This window comes from Ovis aries, chromosome 13 (assembly GCF_016772045.2).
Source record: "Ovis aries strain OAR_USU_Benz2616 breed Rambouillet chromosome 13, ARS-UI_Ramb_v3.0, whole genome shotgun sequence".
In the NCBI taxonomy this organism is placed as follows: Eukaryota; Metazoa; Chordata; class Mammalia; order Artiodactyla; family Bovidae; genus Ovis; species Ovis aries.
Genome location: NC_056066.1, coordinates 74,539,341 through 74,564,180, shown reverse-complemented (window position 1 = coordinate 74,564,180; position 24,840 = coordinate 74,539,341). Strand labels below are relative to the sequence as shown.

General features: G+C 46.2%; 1 protein-coding gene and 1 pseudogene across 2 annotated transcripts; both read right to left on the bottom strand.

Annotated features, from left to right (window-relative positions):
- DNTTIP1 (deoxynucleotidyltransferase terminal interacting protein 1) lies at positions 1-24,803 on the bottom strand. Of its 2 annotated transcripts, none has more exons than XM_012189279.5 (13): positions 24,641-24,803; positions 23,998-24,068; positions 22,884-22,980; positions 16,660-16,758; positions 12,215-12,283; positions 11,896-11,952; positions 11,583-11,641; positions 10,301-10,349; positions 7,306-7,364; positions 7,146-7,206; positions 2,572-2,643; positions 459-514; positions 1-362 (listed from the first exon to the last, which is right to left on the bottom strand). In XM_012189279.5, the coding sequence occupies exons 1-13, from the start codon at positions 24,743-24,745 to the stop codon at positions 224-226; spliced, it is 993 nt and encodes a 330-aa protein (XP_012044669.1). In that variant the 5' UTR covers positions 24,746-24,803; the 3' UTR covers positions 1-223. The 2 variants fall into 2 exon arrangements, with proteins under 2 accessions (XP_012044669.1, XP_004014653.1); XM_004014604.6 differs by having other exon boundaries at positions 10,301-10,346.
- LOC114117683 (U5 spliceosomal RNA) lies at positions 3,590-3,713 on the bottom strand (annotated as a pseudogene).
- Positions 24,804-24,840: the final 37 nt, after the last annotated feature.

Below are 24,840 nucleotides of genomic sequence, written 5' to 3'. Positions count from 1 at the left end.
TGTGTTTATTACAAACTGTTTAATTGCTTCTTATCCCAATAACTTTACAAATATAGAACCACATGCCAGTCTGGGGGCGCTCTGCAGTGAGTCACTACAAACTAGCCCAGGCATAGCTTAATGCCGCTGAGATCCATCTAGGAGCAGTCCTAGCAGTGGCCTCAGCCATATGGGTACGAGGGCCTTGGAGGAGCGCTGCCAACTGTAACCAGGGGACCGGGTTTCAGGTCTGTGGAGGCGCTTCGACAGCACGATGCTCATTCTCTGTCCGGAGTGTCTCCATGTACTTTCGCATCTTCTCAACCATCCAGGAGGGCAGGACAAAGGATTTCAGCTCCTCTAACTTCAGGTCCAGGCATCCTCTGGAACAGACATTGAGGAGGAGAGTTGGAGCAAGGGAGGATGTAGGTCCACGCTCATCCCAGTGGGGAGGGGAGAGCAGAGACTACTGGTTTTACCTGTAGTCATCGCTGGCAGCGAGGTCCCGGATGTCCTCCTCAATGAGAAGGTAGGCCTAGAGTAGGAGCAAAGGAGAGTCATCATTGCCTATGGTTCACTTCAGTCAACTTGATTAGTACTTTATTAAATGTCTGCTTAAAGTAAGGGCTGGAAGGGAGGGGCCGGTAGTCACAGTTTATAATTTAGCAATGGACAGAGTAGAGAGAGACTGTCTGTCTGGGGAACAGTTCCTTGAAGCATTCTTTTACTCAAGTTGAAACTTTCTGGGTGGGAGAGTGGGCAATGGTGACTAATTTATCTATAGCTGCCATCTCTTGTAAAAAGGGACCCTGACGTGTTCTAAAATGAAAGGGCCAATAAAAAGGAACACACCTGTGTCAGTGCTAATGAGGTGGATGCACCTAGAGCCTATTACACAGAGTGAAGTAAGATGGAAAGAGATAAATAAACATTGTATATTAACCCACATATATGGAATCTAGAAAGATGGTACTAATGATCCTATTTGCTGGGCAGTAATGGAGGTACATACATAGAGAACAGACTTACTGACGTGGAGGGGGTGGGGTAAGGAGACGGTGGGACAAATGGAGAGAGTAGCATGGAAACATACACTAACATATGTAAAACAGCCAGTGGGAATTTGCTGTATGACTCACGGAACTCAAACTGGGGCTCTGTGACAACCTAGTGGGATAGGATGGGGTAGGAGGCGGGAGGGAGGCTCAAGAGGGAGGGGACATATATACCTATGGGTGATCCATGTTGATGTACTGCAGAAACCAACACAATATTGTAATTATCCTTTAATAAAATAGAAATTAAAAAAAAATGAAAGGGCCAGAGAGCCAGCAAAATATACGTGGAAACAGGAAATTAGAAGGAAGCCATGTGTGAACCCTGGAACTAAGATAAGCTGGTTTTGAACTCTGAGGCAAAAGGGCAAACAGATAAACCGCACTGCTGTCGAGGAGCTGGGCTGTGTGGTCCGGGGCCTGCAGAATTGCTTTGGCACAACGCCACGATCTGCCTCGGGAGAGTCCTCTTGTGAATTTACCATGTGGGCGATGATGTTCATCACATGAGTCTTCTGTGGGAGGCATTTCTTTCCAGTCTTAGGGTCAGAAATAACTGTGTGTCCCTTGAGTCATTTGACTGTCTTCATCTCAGGGGCAAAGGAACTGAATTTGTGAAAACCTATAGACATGCACTGGTCTCCCAGTCTGGTAACTTAAAATTCCCCTGCCCTTTTTTCTTAAAACAAACAAACAAACAAACAAAACAATTCTTTTTTATAACTAATCTTGCTCCTGCCTCAATTTTCGATCATGCCTTTCCTTTTTTCCTCTCTGTTTCTTATTTATGTTATGTGTTCACAGTAAGCTTCCTAAAGTATTTTTTGAAAGAGAGTATGGCATAAATACAGTAGGAAATAAAAGGTAGCCAGGTAGGGGATGGTGTAGTGGCTTGCAAGGCCACTGAATTCTAACAGGAGCAGTCCCGGCAGTGGGACTAAGTGCATCTTCAGGTGAGAGACAGCGCATGTGATGGACACATCCCCCCGTGACAGTTTTAGAATACATGTGAAGATGATTTTCCTAAGGATGTTGCTTGATTTGAGCTGAGAAGTCTTCAAGTAGAAGTGATTTTGGAAGGGGCTGCCAGGTGTGGCAAACAAGTTTCACTGCATGTGCTATTTTTTTCTGCTAAGGGGTGCTGCCTGGGGCAGTGTTGAGAAGAGATTCCGTAGGTGCGTCTGGTGGCAGAGTTGTGATGGAGGGGTGAAATCTATTGACAGGCAGTGCGTGATGGCAAAGAGTGTTAAGTGTGTCTTGTACTTGGTATTCTTACGTACAGCTAATATGAACTACATATGAGGGTGCCATGGGGGCGGGGAGCGGGCGGTGTGTGGGAGACCTGGGCACAGGAGAGGAGAGGCAGGGGTTACAGACGGGTCTTCAGCGTGAAGGAATGGGCCCTCTCTCCTCCTACAAGTCTCCTTTCTCATTTGTTGGGCATGGAGTCTCTCAGGTTTGGAGGCAAGCTGTCACCAACAGCCTGGTCCCTGGGCTGGGTGGGTCCCTGGCAGTGGCGCGTGTGAACAGTGCTTACCATCTTTCCCCCTGTTGCCCGCATATGATGCTGCTCGGCCAGCCAGTGCTTGTCCTGGGGGTCAGCTGCATACTGTGAGGGATGAAGCCACAGGGGGAGACATTAGCCTGGTGTGATGGGCATTTTTCATTTGGTTCAGAACATACTCTTAGCCTTTGAGGCCTTTTTGTAAGGCCGGACCCTGGGGGCTATGATGGACCGCCCCTCCTCTCCCTCCCTCCGGCAGGGTAAGTCCCTAACAGAAGGAGCCTCCCAGATCCTGGGGACCAATGACAGCATACTTCACCAACTAAAGCCACCCCACCCCAGCCACGTAGAAGGACCTGTCAGCCCGTGACACCTTGGCCTGGCGACCTGTTGGAAACCCCGTCCATCTAGCCTGACCATCCCTTGCAACAATCGTATAAAAACCACCCCCAAGACGGTCCGGGCGGACTTCCTCGGCCTCCTTCAGGTCCGGGAACCCTGCCCAGGAGCGCTTCGCCATTAAAAAGCCTGTTAGACACTCTTTTGGTGTCCTGGTGGCTAGAGAGGGCTCACTGACCTCTTCAGAGCAAACAGGGCTGAGTCCAGGAGGCCAGGGAAAGGGGCCCAATTCCCAGAGATTTAATACACTTCTAATTCCTTTCCCTTTAAAAAAATTTTTTTTTCTTTTTTTTTTTTTGGCCAAGACTCGAGGCTTGTGGGATCTCAGTTCCCCAACCAGGGACTGAACCTGGGGCATGGCAGTGAAAGAATGGAGTCCTAACCACTAGACCACCAATGAACTTGCCCGTCTGCTTTCTTTTACTTTATCTTTTATTATAACATCAAGGGGCTGCCCTGGTAACTCAGTTGGTAAAGAATCTGCCTGCAATGCAGGAGACTCAGGTTCAACCCTTGGGTGGGGAAGATCCCCTGGAGAAGGAAATGGCAAACTACTCCCATATTCTTGCCTGGGAAATCCCATGGACAGAGGAGCCTGGCAGGCTACAGTAGGGGTTCGCTAAGAGTTGGACATGATTTAACAACTAAACCACCACCATAACATAAAAGATTAGCCCTGCCAAGGGATCCGAGTTGAACACTCGAGTTGTTTCTCTCTACGGAAATCTTTAGTAAAAGGCGAAAGATATATTCGATTTCAAGAGAAACCAGAGTATCCTCCCTTTCCTTCCTTAAAACATAGGACCTCTGGCAACTGGTCAGACTGTTGACTACGTTTGAGAGCTGTACTCCTCTGTGAAGAAGTGATTGGAGGTGGCTTACAACACATGTGGCTATTAAGGTGACCAAATTTTTTAAAGCAAAAGTCAGGACACTTCATGCCCTGGAAGCAGAAGAGCATCTTGGGTCAGAACTTAATTGTGGGGTTCAGAGCTCAGCCCATAGGGAGCACGTGTGGTGGGGAAAGTTGGAGATGAGCATATGCGCAGGTGGCCAATTTGGCCTGGTGGGCTTTTAGGGGTGGCAGGTTAAAAAAAACAAGAAAGAAAAGAAAAAAAAACCTGGTTCATAAATCTTGGTTTCTTCTACTTATTAGGTGGTGTAAATCGAGGCAATGATTTCTTTGAGACTCAGTTTCTTCATTTGTAAAACAGAGGGTATTAACACTTATAGGACTGTTGTTGAAATTAAAGGAGTCAGCACATCCCTGTTGGTCCAGTGGATTAGAACCTGCCTGCCAATGCAGAGGACCTGGGTTCAGTCCTGGTCGGTGAAGATCCTACATGCCGGGGAGAAACTAAACCTGCGTGCCCCAACTACTGTGCGCACATCCAGCAACTACTGAAGGCCGAGCACCTGGAGCTGGCGCTCCGCCTCGAGGGAAGCTCACACACCACAACTAAGAGTAGACCCTGCTTGCCGCAACTAGAGAAGGCTGGACACAGACCCAATGAAGCCAAAAAAATAAATAAATAAAATTAAAAAAAAAAAAGAAGGGCTTCCCTGGTGGCTCTGTGGTGAAGAGTCCGCCTGTCAGTGCAAGGGATGCAGGTTCCATCCCTGATCTGGGAAGACCTCACATGCCGAGGAGCGACTGAGCCCACGCGCCACAGCTACTGAGCTTGTGCTCTAAAGCCTGGGAGCTGCAACTAGTGAGCTCAGGAGCCGCAACTACTGAAGCCCGTGTGTCCCAGAGCCTGAGCTCGGCAACAAGAGAAGCCCGTGGAGTGAGAAGCTGGTGCATCCCAACCAGAGAGCAGACCCTAAGGAGGGGCTCTCCGAAAACAGAGAAGAGCCTGTGCAGCAACAAAGACCCAGCACAGTCAAAAATAAATCTTGAAAAAAAAAAAAAAAGTAAAATGAGGGGGACTTAATAACATGGACGAATCCCTTAAGGTCTTATTCCCTAGATTTATAGTGGTCAGCACACTTTTTCCATAAATACTTTAGGCTTTCCTGGTCACATAATCTTTATTTTTTCTTTTTAAATTACCCTTAAAAAATGTCATCACTCTGCGTTGGACAAAAACAAGGCTACGCTGGATTTGGCTCCAGGGTATACAGCTTGCTCTACATTAGACTGTAAGCTCTGTGAGGGCAAGGAGCTGTGTGTGTCTGTTTTGCCCACTGCTGTATCTCTGCAGTCTGAGACTGCTCAGTACTCAATAGATATTTGAATGAATGAATGAACAAATTTTGGGGTGAAAAAAAACTTAGAGCAATATATATAGGATAAGACCAATAACATAAACAAAACATCATTAAAGGACAAGGACACATAGACACACATGGGACTGAAAATGCTACCATGCTGCTGGGGGTAACCTCTAGGGGAGAAGAGTCAGAGTCAAGAGGGAAGCGGAGCTTGGTGCCTTGTTCCCCATTAGCTTTAGAGCATTCTTTGAATCTTTCTACAAGAATGGGTTTATATATTATTTCTATAATTTTAAAAAGTTAAAAACAAAAAGGAAATTTGCAAAATGCCTTTAGAAGGACAGAAGAATGAGTAAAAAGGTATAACGGGCAGTTTATAGAAGAAACACAAAAACTCTAAATGGATGAAAAGATGCTTATCAACACCAGTAAAGAATTAAAAGTAAAAAACCAAAAAACTTTCCCCTCTACTTATTATTCTGAAGAGACTAATGTAAGAGAGAGTATCTACTGGCCATGAGTTTATTACCAACAATGGGTCTAAGAACTGGGAAAATATGCTGGTAATGCTGACAATTTACTGAGCCCTTGCTATGCTGGCATTGTCTGGGGGCTTTATTGTGCTTTATCTCTCTCTCTCTCTCTTTTTTAATAGAGGAAGTCCATTTTTTTTTTTGAAGTATAGCTGATTCATGATATTGTATTAATTTCAATACAATTGTACAATTGTACAATACAATGATTCAATGTTTTTATAGACTATACTCCTTTTAAAGTTATTACTACTGACTTCCCTGGTGGTCCAATGGTTAAGAATCTGCCTTCCAATGCAGGGGATGTGGATTTGATCCCTGGTCAGGGAACTAAGCCTGTGAGTCACAACTAAGACCCAATACAGCCAAATAAGTATTAAAAGGAAAAGTTACTACAAAAAAGGCTGTTTCACTACATTCTCTCTTAATTCTACCAACCATAAAAGGCTGGTTTGCATCCTTCTCATTTTACAGAGGACAAAACAGGCTCAGAAATGTGGAGCCACTTGCCCAAGGTCACGTGCTAGTAAGTAATGGAATCGGGACTGAGATGATACTCTTAACCACTGCACAAAAGGACCTGGAAGGAGGTCTAAGAGCATATCCATTTGGCAATGATGCCAGCGAGGGTCTTGGACAAGGTGGATCTAACAGAACAGTCAGGCAGAGAAAAGGGTGGGGGTGGCGGGGGAAGGTCATCAAAGGGAACAGCAGGAGTGGAGACACTAAGGGAGGAAAATGAAGTAGCAGCACGCAGGCCGAAACATAGGTTGAAAATCCCAGAACATAAGACTGATAAGACAGAAGTAGCTTTGCCCTTTAAAGAACTTGACCTTGCACCAAATGTAGCGGCCAGAGCCCCTGATTCTGAGACCCCAAGGAGCTGTTCTGACAAGGGACACCGAGTCTTGCACAGAGGTGCAAAAACCATTAACCTGAACACGTGCATGTTACCTTTCTTCTAATATATTTGGATGCTTCTGTGACTGATAAAATACAAACTTATCTAAGAGCATGAATTCATGCCCTCCCCGCTCCATTATTTTCTCAAATAGTGGAGACCAAAGCATAGCTCAGACGAGGAGTCCCCTCTTTGGAAAACGTTAGAACTGCTGCTCCATTGCGATCTCTTTATTTCGCAGACAACTGAATACAGCAGTGGTTAAGAGCTCAGGATCTGCAGAAGACAGAATCCTGACTCATGTCCAAGAGGTAACGTAAGCGAAGCACTTAGAACCATGTTAGACACACAGCAAAGAGACGAGGACAGGAGCTATGTTATGAGGCACAGAGGCACTGAGTCAATTACAAAAAGGAAAGGTTAAGGGCAGAGGGGCCACTAGAACCCTGCTGCCCTGGCTCCTGGGTCAGGGTTTACTCCAGGTTCCTCTGGGCCATGGAGAGTTCGCAGCGCCGTCTACTCCATGGCCAGGGTTGGCCCGACTCCTGGCACTCACGTACCTTAAAGAGGTGTGGGTGTTTGATGTAGATCCTCCCTCGGGTGCCCCCCATCCCCAGGGCCCTGCAAGGCAACAGATGAGTGGTGAGGATCCCAGCAGGCGTGGTGCTCAGGGGGACCCCTCAGGGCCCCTCCCTCAGCACCAACTCCGTACAGACTTACTTGTTGGCTCGAGATCCCAACACGAAGGTGGTAGATTCGTTCAGCCGAGCAGGGTCCCACTGTGCAAAAGACAGAGAGGCTGGTGAGGTGGAGGTTTATCTGGTGGGCAGGACAGAAACTCTCCCCTACAATCGTCCTTGGCCATTACTCAACAAACAGCTGATTTAAGAAACTGAATACTTTTAAACTACTGGACACTGTGCTATATACTGTGGCGGGGGGAATGGGGGGTTGAGGGGTAAGGGGATGAATCAGGGACAGTCTCTGTTCTCCACAGGGTCACAGACGCACGTGCGGATAATGATACGACTATAAGGCGGGCGGTGACACAGATGAGTGCAGGGCCTGATGGGAGTCAAGGGGAGGGTAACAGAAGGGCTTCCTTGAAGGGTGACTCCCAAGGTGGCGCTGACAGACAGCAGAGCTGGACAGCGAGAAGGGAGGCAGGAGGGGCAGTGCAAGCAGGCAGGTGACGGCTGGGGCGCTTGCGGAGAAACCACAGAAGCTCTGTGCTGCTGAGAGAGCGAGCATTCGGAGGGTGGCAACGGCTGGGGCTGGAGGGAAGCAGAGCGGGGCTGGGGGTGCTCGTTCACTACGTGGACGGCTTTTTATTTGTTTATCCTGGAGGTGATGGAGTCACTGAAGGCCTCTAGGCAGGGAGAGCTGGATTTGCACTCACGATAGCCTGCTCTTCTGTAACTTGGCTAACGGGTGTGAAGTGGCTCGACTATAGGAGGGGTGGGCAGTTTAGAGGTAGTTGTACAGAGCAGTTTGGAAAATGAGGGGGAATTCCCTGGTGGTCCAGTGGTTAGGACTCTGCACGTCCACTGCAGGGGGATGGGTTTGATCCTTGGTTGGGGAACTTAAGGTCCTGCATGCCAGTTTGGCCAAAAAAAGAGGAAGATGAGGGCCGCAGTAGTAGGATGAAGGAAGAAGAAGGAATAGGAACCTCTTTATGGAATGTATTTGGGAGGCAGAATCAGCCGGGACTGGATGTAGGGAGGGGAAGGGAAGGAAGAGGCAAAGATGACTCAAGAAGAGAAGGTCGAAGTGGGTCTTGGAGAAAGATTCTGATTTCAACTCTGGATACGCTGAGTTTGAAATTCTATGGAGATTCCAGGCCAAGAGCTCCAGCAGACAGTAGGATATACAGGTTTTAAACTAGAGGGAAAGGTGGGGTACAAACCAAGAGGTAAGGGAACTTCAGCAAGTACTAGTCCCCAAGATCTAATAAGCGTGGATGCTTTAGGTCATCCAGAGAGAAACCTGAGGTGGAGAAGTGGGCAATGGAGAGAATTCTGGGGAATGCCCACTTATACAGGAGGAAGGACTCACTGGAGAGAGAGAAGGGGTGTTTGGAGAGGAAGACAGAGCTCTAGGAGGCTGCCGGATCACCCGCTCCAAGGGAGCAGAGGTGAAGAAGGCAGGCCTGGGCATGGGTGGAGGCCGTGGGCCAGTACAATAACGGGGGGACCATTTCCACTGGACATAGCCTCAATTTGGATGGTGGAGCTTTCACCTATCATGTATGACTGGACAGTGGGCTTGTGTGTATGATTTTAGTTGAAGAAAAGATTCTATTCTTATACCAGTCATAATGGCCATCATCAAAAAATCCATAAACAACAAATGCTGGAGAGGGTGTGGAGAGAAAGGAACCTTCCTGAATTATTGGTGGCAATATAAACCGCTATAGCCACTATGGAGAACAGTATGGAAGCTCCTTTAAAAACAGAGCTACCATATGACCCTGAAATCCCACTTCTAGGCATATATGCAGAGAAAAACATGGCCCCAAAAGATACATGCACCTCAGTGTTCACTGCAGCACTGTTTACAACGGCCAAGACATGGAGACAACCTAAGCCTCCATTAGCAGAGGAGTGGATCAAGAAGAGCGGTACCCACACAATGCAACATTATTCAGCCATTAAAAAGAAAGAAATAAGGTCATTTGCAGCAACATGGGTGCAGCCAGAGAATGTCACACTGAGAGAAGTCAGAGAGAAGGAGAAATATCATATGACATTGCTTATATGTAGAATCTAAAAAGAAATGATACAAATGAACTTACTTACAAAACAGAAAGAGACTCCCAGACTTAGAAAATGAACTCATGGTTGCTGGCGGAGGGGTGGAGGGTGGGGCAGGAAGGGAAGGGAAGGGACAGTTAAGGACTTTGGGAATGGCATGCATACTCTGTTATATTTAAATGGATAACAAACATCTGTATAGCATGTGGAACTCTGCTCAATGTTATGTGGCAGCCTGGATGGGAGGGGGGTTTGGGGGAGAATGGATACATGTACCTGTATGGCTGAGTTCCTTCACTGTTCAATTTAAACTATCACAACATTGTTAATTGGCATACCCCAAAACAAAATGTTTTTGGTGTTAAAAATATTAAAAAAAAAAAAAAAGCCTGCAAACAACTGTTCTGGAGGCAACAGAAGCTAACAGTTTTAAGAACCCAGACTGGTGTCCCTGGACCTTGGGTTTGATACAGCTCTGCCACTTACTCGGTATGTGACTTTGGGCAACTCTGTAATCCTTAGTATCTTCAAGCGTATCAAATGTGTAGGATAACAGATAAAATAATTTCTGCCATGAGGTAGGAAAGGAAGCTCATGAACCATAGAAAGGTAACAGAATCTCTCTCAACAGGTTGTGATAAAGATTAAATGAGGCAACCCACGCCAAAGATGTAGGGTGGTGCCTGTGACATAGTAAGTGCTGGATAAGTCTCGGTGACACCAAGCTTTTACAGGGAGAAGGGTGCGGCAAACACCAAGCCCTCTCTTTGTTTTGCCCCTAATTTCAATCCTTACTTGGGATCCTCCTGGAAGCCAGAGTTGGGAGGTAGGAGGGCAGGTAAAATGGCTCTGGCGCACACATCCTTCACCCAACCCCAGGTCCTTTCCCTCAAGGGGGGGCCCAGAGCTTGGACTGGGGTCTCCCTAGGACAGGGGTCACTGCCATGCTCACAGCATCATACCTTAGGGCCTTCCCGGCGAATTGGTTCACAGGATTTTGGTTTCCATCTGCTTGGAGGGAAAAAGGAAAGGTGAATTCTCCGAGATAGGGCCTAGGACTGCAAGAAAGTTTGCTGCTACTGGTGGGAGCTCCTCAAACACTCTCACTCCAGCCCCAGGGAGACTGTTGCCTGGTGCCCGTTAGAGGCGGTGCAAAGGGAAAAGGAACGGGTCCTAGTCCACTCAAGGACTCAATCTGACACCATCTAGCCATGTGGGCAAGTCTGGGAACCTCTTTGGGCTGCAGTTTCTCATCTGACAGAAGAGATAACAGTAGCAAGTCCCAGTCTTGTGTAAGTGAGGAATGAACTTGCTTCAGGCAGGAGACAAGTCTAAGGTCTAAGGATTATACTAATCCATCTCCTAAGCTGGTGGTTTCAAACTATCTCCATCTCTCTTAACCAGATCAGTGTGGCTCCTCCTCACCCTACCCCCAAACCTCGGCCATTCCATGCAGCTTGCAGGATCTCAGCTCCCTGACCAGGGAGGCTTTATCTTTTTTACATATCGGTATTAGGCTTCCACGTAAAGCTGTTTGAAAAAGATTCTGTTCCTTCAACAGTCTTTGAAAATGACCATCCTGGAGGCAATGTGGTATAGTTTTGCCTTTTATTAGCCGTCTGACTTTAGGCAAGTAATTGTGAGTCTGTTTCCTTATTTGCAGAATTAATTATACCGTCGTCAGAGGGTTTTTGGAAGGATTAGAAGGAAAAGTATATATTAGGTGTTCAGACCAGTGATGGCACATTACAAGCATTCGTGTGTGTGTGCTAAGTCATTTTAGCCATGCCTGACTCTGTGTGCCAGGCTCCTCTGACCTTGGAATTCTCCAGGCAAGAGTACTGGAATGTGTTGCTACGCCCTCCTCCAGGGGATATTCTGGACCCAGGGATCAAACCCACGTCTCCCGTGCCTCCTGCAACTGCAGGTGGGTTCTTTACCGCCGGGCCACTGGGGAGGCCCCACAAGCGTGTGGTACATACTAATAAAACACACTTCTGGTGTTTAAAGAGAACCTTTGGTGTTTAGTGAAGCTGGGCTGAACTGTTCTGGGGTAAAAGCAAGATACGACACCCTCCTCATTGCCTTCTTCCCTCAGCCCTCAGACTAGAGAACTCTCCTCCCTGGGTTCTTGCACAGATGAGTCTGAGTCTGCCAGGCTGCTAGGCAGCGAACTCTGGCCTCCTCTCCTCCAGGCCTACCCCCCGCCCACTCTCCCCCAGAGCTCTGCTGGCCTCTACTCACACCATGCCCGCGGCGGCCCGGTCGTTTGACAGGATGTGTCCCGGAGGCCGTCCCTTCCGCTGCCAAAGAGAAGAGAACAGCCATCAGAGGCCTGGCCCTGTGGGAGCCCCCAGCCCACGGGCAGGACCAGGGTCGCCAGAAGGAGGTGGCTTCCCTGCGAGGCCAGATGACGCTTGGGGGTGAGCAGGGAGGGTGACGGTGCTTAGGACTCCTGCCTCTCACGTTAGAAAGGCCCCAAGGGGCGCTGAGGAAGCCCACCCTCTTCTGGAGCTTCAGGGCCTTTACCCAGCCAGAAAATGAGGAGACGGTTCACCTTTTTGGGAATGGGGCTTCCTCGGAGGGCACACTCCTCTTCTGCCTGCCGGCCACGCTGGGGGTGGGGAAGGGAAGGGAGTCAGATGGAGGCCGCTGCTCGGGAGCTGTAGGTCCCCGGGCCGCAGAAGACAGAAGCCCTAGACCACACCCTCTGGCTCCCCGCTGAGCCAGGACTCAGCAGCCCTCCTGGCACGATGCTATTCAGACCTGGTCCCACAAACGGGGGATCTGTGCAGCCTCCTCGGGGCCACAGAGCTCTCCAGCCTCCCAGTCTGATCGGTCCTCCCTGCGAAACACCGTCACACAGGGACTCTGACCTTTATCCCTGGAAGCTCATGTGTCAATCTGGGTATTACTTTTTCTCCATCTGAAAATAGTAGTTTAGCCTGAAGGGAAACGACAAAAAAAGTGTTATCAGTCACTCTTTTGGTGGGTAAACCTATCTACCTCCATTAGATACAACTTCAAACTGTTAAAACTTTTTCATGGTCAGTACAAAGGGACCCTGAAATAGTCATACAAATAAACACCTTTTTTGAAAACCCTGAATAATGAAGGATCATTACTGAAAAATTACAAAAATGTAAATAAGCAAAATTAAAAAAAAAAATCTGAAACCTCAGTTCCCACAGAATACTATTAACATTTCATGTAAGACTCTTCCTCACTTTTTCCATGTAAACATATGCTAAATACTTTTTTCTACGTAAATGCACTGATATTAAACATGTTCCTCAGTAAGCTGCTGTTTTGTTTTGTTTTTTAAAATAAATATTGAGTGCTTAGTATGTAAGTGCTGGAGACACACCGATTAATAGCACAAGCAAGGGCTTTCCTCTTGTGAGGCTCATTCTGTGGGTGATCTGGATGGCAAGCAAATAAACAAACAGATATAAAAGGGGATTTGGGACCATGATCGGACACAATCTGATTCATCTTTAAAAACCTGGGGCTGAGGTCCAGATGGCTTCACAGCTGAATTCTACCAAAAACTTAGAGAAGAGCTAACACCTATCCTACTCAAACTCTTCCAGAAAATTGCAGAGGAAGGTAAACTTCCAAACTCATTCTATGAGGCACCATCACCCTAATACCAAAACCTGACAAAGATGCCACACAAAAAGAAAACTACAGGCCAATATCACTGATGAACATAGATACAAAAATCCTTAACAAAATTCTAGCAATCAGAATCTAAGAACACATTAAAAAGATCATACACCATGACCAAGTGGGCTTTATCCCAGGGATGCAAGGATTCTTCAATATCTGCAAATCAATCAATGTAATACACCACATTAACAAATTGAAAAATAAAACCCATATGATTATCTCAATAGATGCAGAGAAAGCCTCTGACGAAATTCAACATCCATTTATGATAAAAACTCTCCAGAAAGCAGGAATAGAAAGAACATACCTCAACATAATAAAAGCTATATATGACAAACCCACAGCAAACATTATCCTCAACAGCAGTCAGAGCAGAAAAAGAAATAAAAGGAATCCAAATTGGAAAAGAAGAAGTAACACTCTCAGTGTTTGCAGATGACATGACCCTCTACATAGAAAACCTTAAAGCCTCCACCAGAAAATTACTAGAGCTAATTAATGAATATAGTAAAGTTGCAGGATATAAAATCAACACACAGAAATCCCTTGCATTCCTATACACTAATAATGAGAAAATAGAGAAATTAAGGAAACAATTCCATTCACCATTGCAATGAAAAGAATAAAATACTTAGGAATATATCTACCTAAAGAAACTAAAGACCTATATATAGGAAACTATAAAACACTGGTGAAAGAAATCAAAGAGGACACTAATAGATGGAGAAATATACCATGTTCAAGGATCAGAAGAATCAATATAGTGAAAATGAGTATACTACCCAAAGCAAACTATAGATTCAATGCAATCCCTATCAAGCTACCAACAGTATTTTTCACAGAGCTAGAACAAATAATTTTACAATTTGTATGGAAATACAAAAAACCTGGAATAGCCAAAGCAATCTTGAGAAAGAAGAATGGAACTGGAGGAATCAACTTGCCTGACTTTAAGCTCTACTACAAAGCCACAGTCATCAAGACAGTATGGTACTGGCACAAAGACAGAAATATAGATCAATGGAACAAAACAAAAAGCCCAGAGATAAACCCACACACCTATGGACATCTTATTTTTGACAAAGGAGGCAAGAATATACAATAGAGTAAAGACAATCTCTTTAAAAAGTGGTGCTGGGAAAACTGGTCAACCACTTGTAAAAGAATGAAACTAGAACACTTTCTAACACCATACACAAAAATAAACTCAAAATGGATTAAAGATCTAAATGTAAGACCAGAAACTATAAAACTCCTAGAGCAGAACATAGGCAAAACACTCTCCGACGTAAACCACAGCAGGATCCTCTATGACCCACCTCCCAGAATACTGGAAATAAAAGCAAAAATAAACAAATGGGACCTAATTAAACTTAAAAGCTTCTGCACAACAAAGGAAACTATAAGCAGGTGAAAAGACAGCCTTCTGAATGGGAGAAAATAATAGCAAATGAAGCAACTGACAAACAATTTCAAAAATATACAAGCAACTCCTGCAGCTCAATTCCAGAAAGATAAACAACCTAATAAAAAAATGGGCCAAAGAACTAAACAGACATTTCTCCAAAGAAGACATACAGATGGCTAACAAACACATGAAAAGATGCTCAACATCACTCATTATCAGAGAAATGCAAATCAAAACTACAATGAGGTACCATTTCACACCAGTCAGAATGGCTGCGATCCAAAAGTCTACAAGCAATAAATGCTGAGGAGGGTGTGAAGAAAAGGGAACCCTCTTACACTGTTGATGGGAATGCAAACTAGTACAGCCACTATGGAGAACAGCGTGGAGATTCCTTAAAACCTGGAAATAGAACTGCCTTATGACCCAGCAATCCCACTTCTGGGCATACACACCGAGGAAACCAGAATTGAAAGAGACACGTGTACCCCAATATTCATCACAGCACTGTTTATAATAGCCAGGACATGGAAGCAACCTAGATGCCCATCAGCAGATGAATGGATAAGAAAGCTGTGGTACATATACATAATGGAGTATTACTCAGCCATTAAAAAGAATACATTTGAATTAGTTCTAATGAGGTGGATGAAACTGGAGCTGATTATACAGAGTGAAGTAAGCCAGAAAGAAAAACACCAACACAGTATACTAAGGCATATATATGGAATTTAGAAAGATGGTAACGATAACCCTGTATGTGAGACAGCAAAAAAGACACAGATGTATAGAACAGTCTTTTGGACTCTGTGGGAGAGGGAGAGGGTCGGATGATTTGGGAGAATGGCATTGAAACATGTATAATATCATATATGAAATGAATCGCCAGTCCAGGTTTGATGCAGGATATAGGATGCCTGGGGCTGGTGCACTGGGATGACTCAGAGGGATGGTATGGGGAGGGAGGTGGGAGGGGGGTTCAGGATGGGGAACACGTGTACACCTGTGGCAGATTCATGGTGATGTATGGCAAAACTAATACAATATTGTAAAGTAATTGGCCTCCAGTCAAAATAAATAAAAAAGAAAGAAAAACAACCTGGGGCTGGCTGCTCTGAGGATAGAGTGGAGGAAGGCAAATGGGGAAGCAGCTCAGGGCTGAGCTGTATGTTTAGAATCATCAACAGCTACACTGGCTTCAAAGCCACAGGACCAGATAAAGTCATGTGGAAGGACAGGGAGCCAGAGATAAGATGGGATTTGTGAACTAAACAAAACAAAGAGCGTTGCTCAGCTCTACGAGGGTTAAGTTGTAACCCACTGCAAGTAGCCTGCACCCCGAGAGGAATTCAAGACGAAAAAGAGTCACTCTGTGCTTTGGAAAAACAGGTCCTCAGACAGATAAGATGTGTATCTCAGGGGGAATCTCAACGACCTCAGATTCGAGGCCCTGGTCTTGCTCTTTTCTGAGGCTGTGCCTGAGCAGCTTGCCAGCCAACCTCCCAGAAGACATTATTCTCTCAACTCATGATAGTGAGGGACAGGGGAAGCCTGGCGGGCTGCAGTCCGCGGGGTCCCCAAGAGTCGGACACGACTTAGTGACTGAACAGCAACAACGTGATAGAAGGACTGAACTCCAGTCTGCTCCTGTGGCTATCGTCATGAAGCAGATTCCACCTCTGACAGCTATTGGTTTCACAGTCAAGCACGGAATCTGGGTGATGTTGACAATTCCTATTAATAACAGCAGCTGACACATGTAAACAGGTTCACGACTATCTTGAGCACACAGCCATTTCTAGACCTGACGTCATGCCTCCTGACCACACCTTGGGAGGCAAGGAGGCAGAAAGGGTGGTAGTTCTCGTGACACCAAAAGGGGCTGTGACTACGTGAAGGGTCAAGTCACCACGCACTAAGAGGCAAGCCAGATCTTAGCTCTTCTACCTCCTGCCTCTGCTAAGCCACAATTTCTTCATTTGTAAACTAGGAATTGAAAGGTGCCTTCTGTGCAGGTTTCTCCTGAGATGGAAATGAACTCATGCAGGTGAAAGTGTCTACCATAGTACCTGACATCTAGTAGCTACCTCCCTTCCCTCTGTCTTCAAAGCTCCAAGCCCTGTCTAAGTAAGTAGCTCACTGGGTTTCCTTCCAAATACCACTGATGATGAGACCGTCTGTCTTTGCCGAGCCCGGAGGGCTAACCCCTGTGCCTACACTTTTCCTCCCCTTTGATCTCACCTGCTCCAGGCAGCTCCGACAGGCCTCCTGGATCAGCTGCTCGGCATCCACTTCTTCCCCGACGTTGTCTCGTACATTCAGTGCTGCCTTCTGGAAGAACTAGGGAGAAGTACAATAGAAGACAGAGCCAGAAGTCCTGCTGATTTGCACCAACGTGAAGGGAACTGTACATAGAATCTACCCTTATAAAGAAGGGAAGGGGCTTCCCAGGTGGCTCATTGGTAAAGAATCTGCCTGTCAACGCAGGAGACACACAAGACACAGGTTCGGGGAAGATCCTCTGGAGTACGAAATGGCAACCCACTCAAGTATTCTTGCCTGGAAAATTCCATGGACGGAGGAGCCTGGTGTCCATGGAGTTGCAAAGAGTCAGACATAACTGAGCGACTAAGCACACACGTATGCATAAAGAAGGGAAAGGCAATCATGACCATGCTGTGAGATCAGCCAGGCTTAGATTCAGGTCCCTGGCTCTACTTCCCCTCTTCATCCTCTCTTACAGAGGAGAACCATCACTGAGGTACTCAAAGCAGGGTCTTCACAGTAGTAACGTGTGGACAGTACAAAATCAAAGCATAACCTAAATGTCCAAGTACAACTGAAGTAAATTATGGACTATCTATACCATGAAGAAGTAGACAAGTATCAAAAATCACAGTAAGCAAGGAACAGGAGAATATATTTTTGACACAAAAAGGTATTCATGATATACAGTCAAGTGAAGAAAGGAAGTTATTAAACAGTCTGGGATAGCGTGAGACTAAAACAGCAAAAAGCAAACATAAGACAAAAGAACTGTGAGAATACACTATATTAAAGTGGTGATGTCGTGATTGTTTTCTCTTTTTTTGTGTAACTATAAATCTTCTCAATTTCTACAATGCACCTGTTTTACTTCCATAGAAGAAGAAGAAGGAAAAAAAAGGCCAGTGTCTGAGATGAACAGGTCAGGGAGGCCAGAAAAGACACAGTGGGCAGAAAAGCCTACTTGAACCCTGACTTCACCCCATCTGAGAGGAACATCTGTTGACTGGGCGGGGCAAGACTCGGCCAGGCCCCCGGATATCAGCAGCCCCAGCTGGCCGGGGAAAGGAAAGGCAGAAGGTTCCTCCACCAGGTACGGGGGAGAGCTTGAGCCTGAAACCACCAAGGGCCAAGGTGATGCGAGGTCCAAACAGAGACACTGGGAATACATCAAAAAGAGAGTCCATGTCTCTAGAAGAAAAGATAGGTTCTCTTCAGTAAATAGAAAAATTCTGAAATCTAAAACCCATGAACCCCTAGAGGCAGACAACCAGGCGGAGGTACAATCACTTACATATGTACCTTTGTTGTTTACACCAAACCAAGGGGAAGAGAGTGAAAGCACTGGATTAGAGAGCTCAAGAGTTTAGGAGGAAAATTCTGCAGGCAAAATTAAGTGAAATGATCAGATGAGTTTGACTTCAAAACAAAAACTAAAAATTGGAGGTTAATACTGGTGTTCAACGTTGATTAATGACTAAGTGAATGCTAAATGAAGTAACGGATACTTTACAACCACCCTGTGAGGCGGGCAGTACAAGGAATATGTAGGCTAAGCGTAAGCCACCTCTGGATATGAGAATAAATAAGGAATTCTCAAGCACTATTGGTAGAAATGCAAAATGGCACAGAATTTCTGGAAAGAAATTTTCTTGAGGGAAAAATGTTTCCTCCTTTACCCCTCAATTTCATCTTTACAACGTTATCCTTCAGAAAGATTCTCACAGGTGAACAAAGATATACATTCAAAGTGTTCAAGGTAGAAGTGTTTGTAATAGGGAAAAATGTAAATAATTCAAGTGCTCTACGGACTAGCTAACTAAACTGCAGTACAGTCACACACTAGACTCTGCAGCTATTACAAAACAATCAGTGTGGGCTATTACGTACTGCCCTAGAAACATGACCAAAATATACTGTTAAATGAAAAAAACAAATTGCAGAACGGTGCAAAACGATCCTATGTATTTTTTAAACATGCATGCGCGTGCGCACACACACAGACACACAAATAAATACAGGAGACTACATGGTCATTATTAACAGTCTGGTATTCTGTGAGGTGAGTTTTAGTGACTTTTGGTTTTTACTTTTATTCAATTGATACTAATACCTATTATCTAGTCTACAATTAACCTTTAAAAAATTTATTTATTTTTTATTGAAGGATAATTGCCTCACAAAATTTTGCTGTTTTCTGTCAAACCACAACATGAATCAGCCATAGGTGTATATATATCCCCTCTCCATCCCACCCCTCTAGGTTGATACAGAGCCCCTGTTTGAGTTTCCTGAGCCATACAGCAAATTCCTGTTGGCTATCTATATTACATATGGTAATGTAAGTTCCCGTGTTACTCTTTCCTTGCATCTCACCCTCTCCTCCCCTCTCCTCATGTCCATGTTTATTTTCTATGTCTCTTTCTCCACTGTTGCCCTGTAAATAAACTCTTCATTACCATTTTTCTAGATTCTGTATATATGCGTTAGAATACAGTATTTATCTTTCTCTTTCGGACTCACTTCACTCTGTATAATAGGTTCTAGGTTTACAATTAACCTTCTGCTGTATTTGCTATCACATAGCCATCTACTCATCCCACTTATCCATCCATCACTCCATTTTCTAAGCTATGTTATTAGAAGATTTTTCAAAGGGGTGTGCATTTAGTAGTAACAAGAATAAACTGATAAAATTAAACATTTCTTGGATAAGATCAGCCATTTCTGAAGTTATTATTCTAAACATTCTTAAGAAAATGGGTAGCTGAGATTTGGGAACACTATTAAACAAAGCGATCTGATGAGGCTGATCAAGAGCTTGCACTTAATACAAAGCTGTGATGTAATCAAGTCATTTGTACCTTGTCCTAAAAACAAGCGTGGCAAGGAGGTATCTTTGCAGACAACGTGAAGCCACAAATTGTGTTTATTCAACATTTGTCCAGGAGAGAAAAGTTCCTGAATCATGGTATCCACTATCAGGACAAGCAACCAGGAAAGTGCTTTGGAGATAGACAATCCTGGTCTAGCCTTTTCCTAGTGGCTTAACCCCTTTATTTTTGCATATGTAAAGGTGCAGAGGTATAAGAATACTTGGGGCATCCTGGGAAGTGCAGAAGTCAGGGGAAGGAATAACTAGGTATATAGCAAGGGGTGGCTGCGGTCTGATCTCAGGGGGCCATATATGCCACGTAAAGGAATTTGGCTTTCACCCAGAAAAAAATGGAAAGTCATGGAGGGATTTCAAAGGATTTACATTTTAGGAATCACTGGATTTATGGAGGGTGGGCTGAAAGAGGGAAAGAACAGAGGCAGTTAAGGATTACAGAGGGAGAAATAATGAAGGCCGGAACCAAGGCAGAGCCAAAGAAGAAAGGCAGGCTGGTCAGAGTGTGGGGTGGCATGCACAGGACCCCAGGACTGAATATGGAAGATGGAGGAGGGCAGAGCCCACTGGACTCTGGTTTTTAAGTGAATGATGATCTCATTTAAACTTGTCCATAACTGAGCTCCTGCTTCCTCTGCTTGTTTCCATCTTCTTCATACCAAGTCAGTGGTGATTCTACTTTACAGTTGCCTCTGGCAAATAACTTGGGAGTTATTTACTTCTCTTTTTCTTTTACCCGGCACTTCTGAATTACTGGCAAATCCTATTTGCTACCTTGGAGACATACAGAATCTGACTCTTTCCTGGAACCCTTACTGCTAATACCCAAGCCTAATACTATCATCTCAAGCTCCCTAACTGCTCCTTCTGAAGTCTACTCTATGACTGTCAGAGAGACTCTAAAAATGATCAGATCATGAACTCTGCTCAACTCTCCAAGAGCCTCTATTTTACTTGTAATAAAACCCTAAGTTCTGTCAACTGGAAAAAAAAGAAAAAAAAGCACAACCTAAAAGTTGAGAGTTATGTTTTATTTGGTGGACAAAACTGAGGACTTAAGTCTGGGACATAGCATCTAAGACAGCTTTGGGAGACGGCTCCAAGAAGGCAAGGTGGGGAGCCAGGATATCGACACACAAGTTTATCAACAAAGAGTAGGTAGTCGGCACATCAAAAGATTACTGTTAAACAAAGAAAACCATATCTCCAGTTAAGGAATTTAGTGCTTTCCTATGTATGGAAAGATGCAGAAGTCTGGGCTCACTGAAACCATTCTTTTGGTGTGTGCCTCAGCTTCCTGGGGCCAGAATCCTGTGCCTTCTCAGTCCCGAGTCCCCTCGGGGTGCACTGTCAGGGGCGGTTGCAGCAGCTGACCGCTAGATGGTGGGCGTCCTGTTTCTGTCCTGAGTTCCCTCGGGGCTCTAGGCCGGGTGGCTGTAGAGAGATGGCTTGATGGCTGCAGCAGCCTTTGTTTTCTGATGTGGCAGGTAATACTTCTCATTCACAGTTCTCACCCCGGCTTCAAAGTTCTGCCTGAGCTGAGTCTGTTACCTGTCTGGTCACCTCTCCTACTTCTTTCCTGGTTTGGTTGGCTCCCACCACACTGGCCACTCTGGTGCTTTGAACGTGCCAAGCATGCTCCTGGCTCTGGGCCTCTGCCCTTGTTCCCTCTGCCTGTGTTGCTTTCCCTCCAGGTATATGCATGACTTGTTCCTTCCTCACTCTTTTGGGTCTCTGCTCAAATGTCTTGCCTAGACACAACCTATGAAAGAGCACCTCTGTTCCCTATAGGTCACTGTTTTCTCCTTCTCTCTGGCATTTGCTGACAAAGGACACATTTGTTTAAAGAGGGCAAGGACGCTGCCCATTTTGTTCCCTGTTACACCCTTAAGTGCCTAGAACAGTGCCTGCATTATGGTAAGGGCTTAGAAAATACTTCTCGGATGAAAGAATAAATACATGAGAAGATTTAGGAAGAGAAACACAAGAGTTCAGTCCTTAATATGCTGGGACTGAAGCATCTGTGGGAAATTCAGGTAGAGCCGTGTAGAAGATTATTAATAGATATTGAAATAAATTTTAAACAGCAACAATGGTTATCTATTAAACAAGTAATAAAAATACTTGCATTCCAAGCACAGGCTGAGCACATTACACTTAAGTCATTTCATCCTCACAACAGCTTGGCAAAACTAATGGAGCTGACCCTATGGGGCCTTGGAGGACAGGGAGCAGGCTCCTCTCCCATATCCTCTGCTTTAAGGCTCCTCAATAACAGCATCTGATGCACATTTCCTGAGTTGTCTAATAGATGTTAAAGCCACCATGAAGTGGAAGAAATGAACTACGTGATGAACATGAGCAGAGCCTAAGGGTTAATAATGTTACTCCCTGTGATACTACACGGCCACCTCACCATCAGCCAATCAGAGAATTGTGCACAAGCTGATCACATACCCTGGGATGCCCCTCCCTCACGTTGTCTTTAAAATGCTTTGCTGAAACCCACTGGGGAGTCTGGGTGTTTCAAGCCCTAGTCTAGTCCCCGGAGGGCTTCCCTGATGGCTCAGTGGTAAGGAACCCACCTGCCAATGCAGGAGATGAGGGTTTGAAGATCCCATGGAGAAGGAAACAGCAACCCACTCCAGTGGTCTTGCTTGGGAAATTCCATGGACAGAGGCGCCTGGTGGGCTACAGTCCATGGGGTTGCAGAGTCGGACATGACTTAGTGACTAAATAACAATAACAGAAACAAACTAGTGCCCAGCCTCCTTGCTTGGTGCTGTCCAGCAGTAAATGTTGCACTTTCCTTCACCACTACCTGGTGTCAGTAGATTGGTTTTACTGCGTGTGGGTGAGCAGACCCAAACTTGCTTGGGCTTCCCAGGTGGCGCTGCAGGTAAAGAACCCACTTGCCAATGCAGGAGACTTAAGAGATGCAGATTTGATCCCTGGGTTAGGGAGATCCCCTGGAGAAGGACGTGGCAACCCAGTCCAGTATTCTTGCCTGAAGAATCCCATGGACAGAGGAGCCTGGCGGGCTACAGTCCATAGGGTCACAAAGAGTTGGACATGACTGAAGCAACTTAGCATACACATGGGTGAGGAGACCCAAACCTGCTTTGGTAACAATAAGAGGTATTCAATTACCCCCCAAAGAGAAAAAACATTCTTGGAGTGGGGATTCCAAATTGGAAAACTTTAGGCATGTGTAGGTACTAGAAAGAGCTAGGGAGACTGTGATGCAGGGAAGGATCACCGATGAGTCTTAACTCCTATTTTTTTTTCTTTGTCTCTGCATCCTTCTCACCTTCATGTACTTGTTGAAGACTGTCTGGATCTCCTCGTTGATGCTGGGCTGCAGGACAGCTCGGAGGAGGTCCATGGAGATGGCAGGATCTGTGAAACTGCAGAGGGAGGGAGGGGAAGAAGCCACAGTCAGGAGGCATGTTCCAAACATTTCTTTTCCCAATCTGCCCAGCCAATTACTGACATAAGATCCTTCAACAACAATAACAGATGGCTTTGGGACTTCCCTGGCAGTCCAGTGGTTAAAACGCTATGCTTCCACTATAGGAAGCACTGGTTTGATCCTTGGTCAGGGAACTAAGATCCTGCATGCCATGTAGCGCGGCTAGAAAAAGAAAAAAACAAACCACCCCCGAATAAACAAAAAGATGACTTTTACTGAAAACTAGCTATGAGTCCAAGTTCTGTGCAAACCACATAGATGTGGGACTTCATTTCATACTCATAACTCTATGAAATGGGCACTATTTTTAAAGTGTTTTAGCAGAATAATACTTAATATACTGTAAGTTTTAGTGAACATCCATTTAATCACTACTTAGGTCAAGACTTCCCAGGTAGTGCTACATGTAAAGAATGCGCCTGAGATGCAGGAGATGAGGGTTCGATCCCTGGGTCTGAAGATTCCCCTGGAGGAGGGCATGGCTCCCCACTCCAGTATTCTCGGCTGGAGAATCCCATGGTGGGCTACAGTCCATAGGGTTGCAAAGACCTGGACACCGTTGAAGCGAATTAGCATACATACACACATACAGGTCAACAAACATATACAACCAGCATCCCAAAGACCCATCTTGCGCTCCCTCCCTTCCCTGAGATGGAGACTATCAGGCTTACGTTTCTCATAATCTTCATGCTATTCTGCCTCTTTGGCAGCTTTAAATACAAGAGCCATTGAACGTTAGGGATCTTGGGCATTGTCTAATCAACACACCTCTCCCTCGTTTTGAGTTTGGGGGAAATGACTTGCTCAAGGTCACACAGAGAGTTACTGAATCTGAATCTCCTCCTTCTACTGGCTGATGAACTCTTTCTTAGCCCTGTGCAGTGGGGACCGCAAAGCTGCCTTCCACGCCAGGGCCCTGGAGAGACATCCCGTCCAGGGCTAGCCTTACCTTGTGGTCATCTGTGAGCGGCGGCCCCTCCGCTGCACTTGCCGGTGCTTGATCATTATGTTCCAAGGGTTCTGTGGGGACCAAGGGAGCAGATGTCACCGAGGTCCGTGACACTGGCGTGGAGGTGGAGCGTGGGCATTAAGTTACACCTCAGACATTCCTGCTTCTCGGGTGCTTTCACCGTCTCTGCCACCTTGGGCTAGGGCGGTGCAGGGGAAGGCCCGGCAGGGGAAGAGGAACAGAGCAAAGTTTCCTGCCTCCAAAGTCCCAACCCTACTTTTCATAAAAGGGTGGAGGAAGGGGACCAGTGTTTACCGAGGGTCTACTCTGCCAGATGATGCGCTGGGCGCTTTACCCGCATTTATTATCCCTCCCCCTGACAACTTTAAGAGGCAGGGGCTAGACATCTCCATCTTCCCGAAGATAAAACTGGGGCTGAGAGGCTTGACAGGGCTGGCCCACGTCACCTAGCTAGGAGGGCGGCACCAGAATTTGAAGCCAGGTCGTCGGACTGTGACAATGCCAACCCCCTCGGTAGATCAGCCGCCGCGTTCTCTCCCCCGCGGGCCAGGGTCCCGGGAGCCCGAGGCCCTGCCCGGCCCGAGCCCAGGCCCCGCCTGGGCCTCCCCGGGGGCGCCCTCACCGTGAGAACCAGCTGCCCCGCTGCGCCCGCGTCTCCCAGCTCGGGGCCACCCCGCTCTGCCCCGCCGGGTCCCCGCGGCTGCTCAACGTCGCCAGTGGCCCCCATGGCGCCACGGGCCCCCACAACTTCAGCCCGACTCTGCCACCGGCCGGAAAGTGGCCCCGTGACGTCATTGGAGCGCGCCGCCCTCAGGCTCCGGA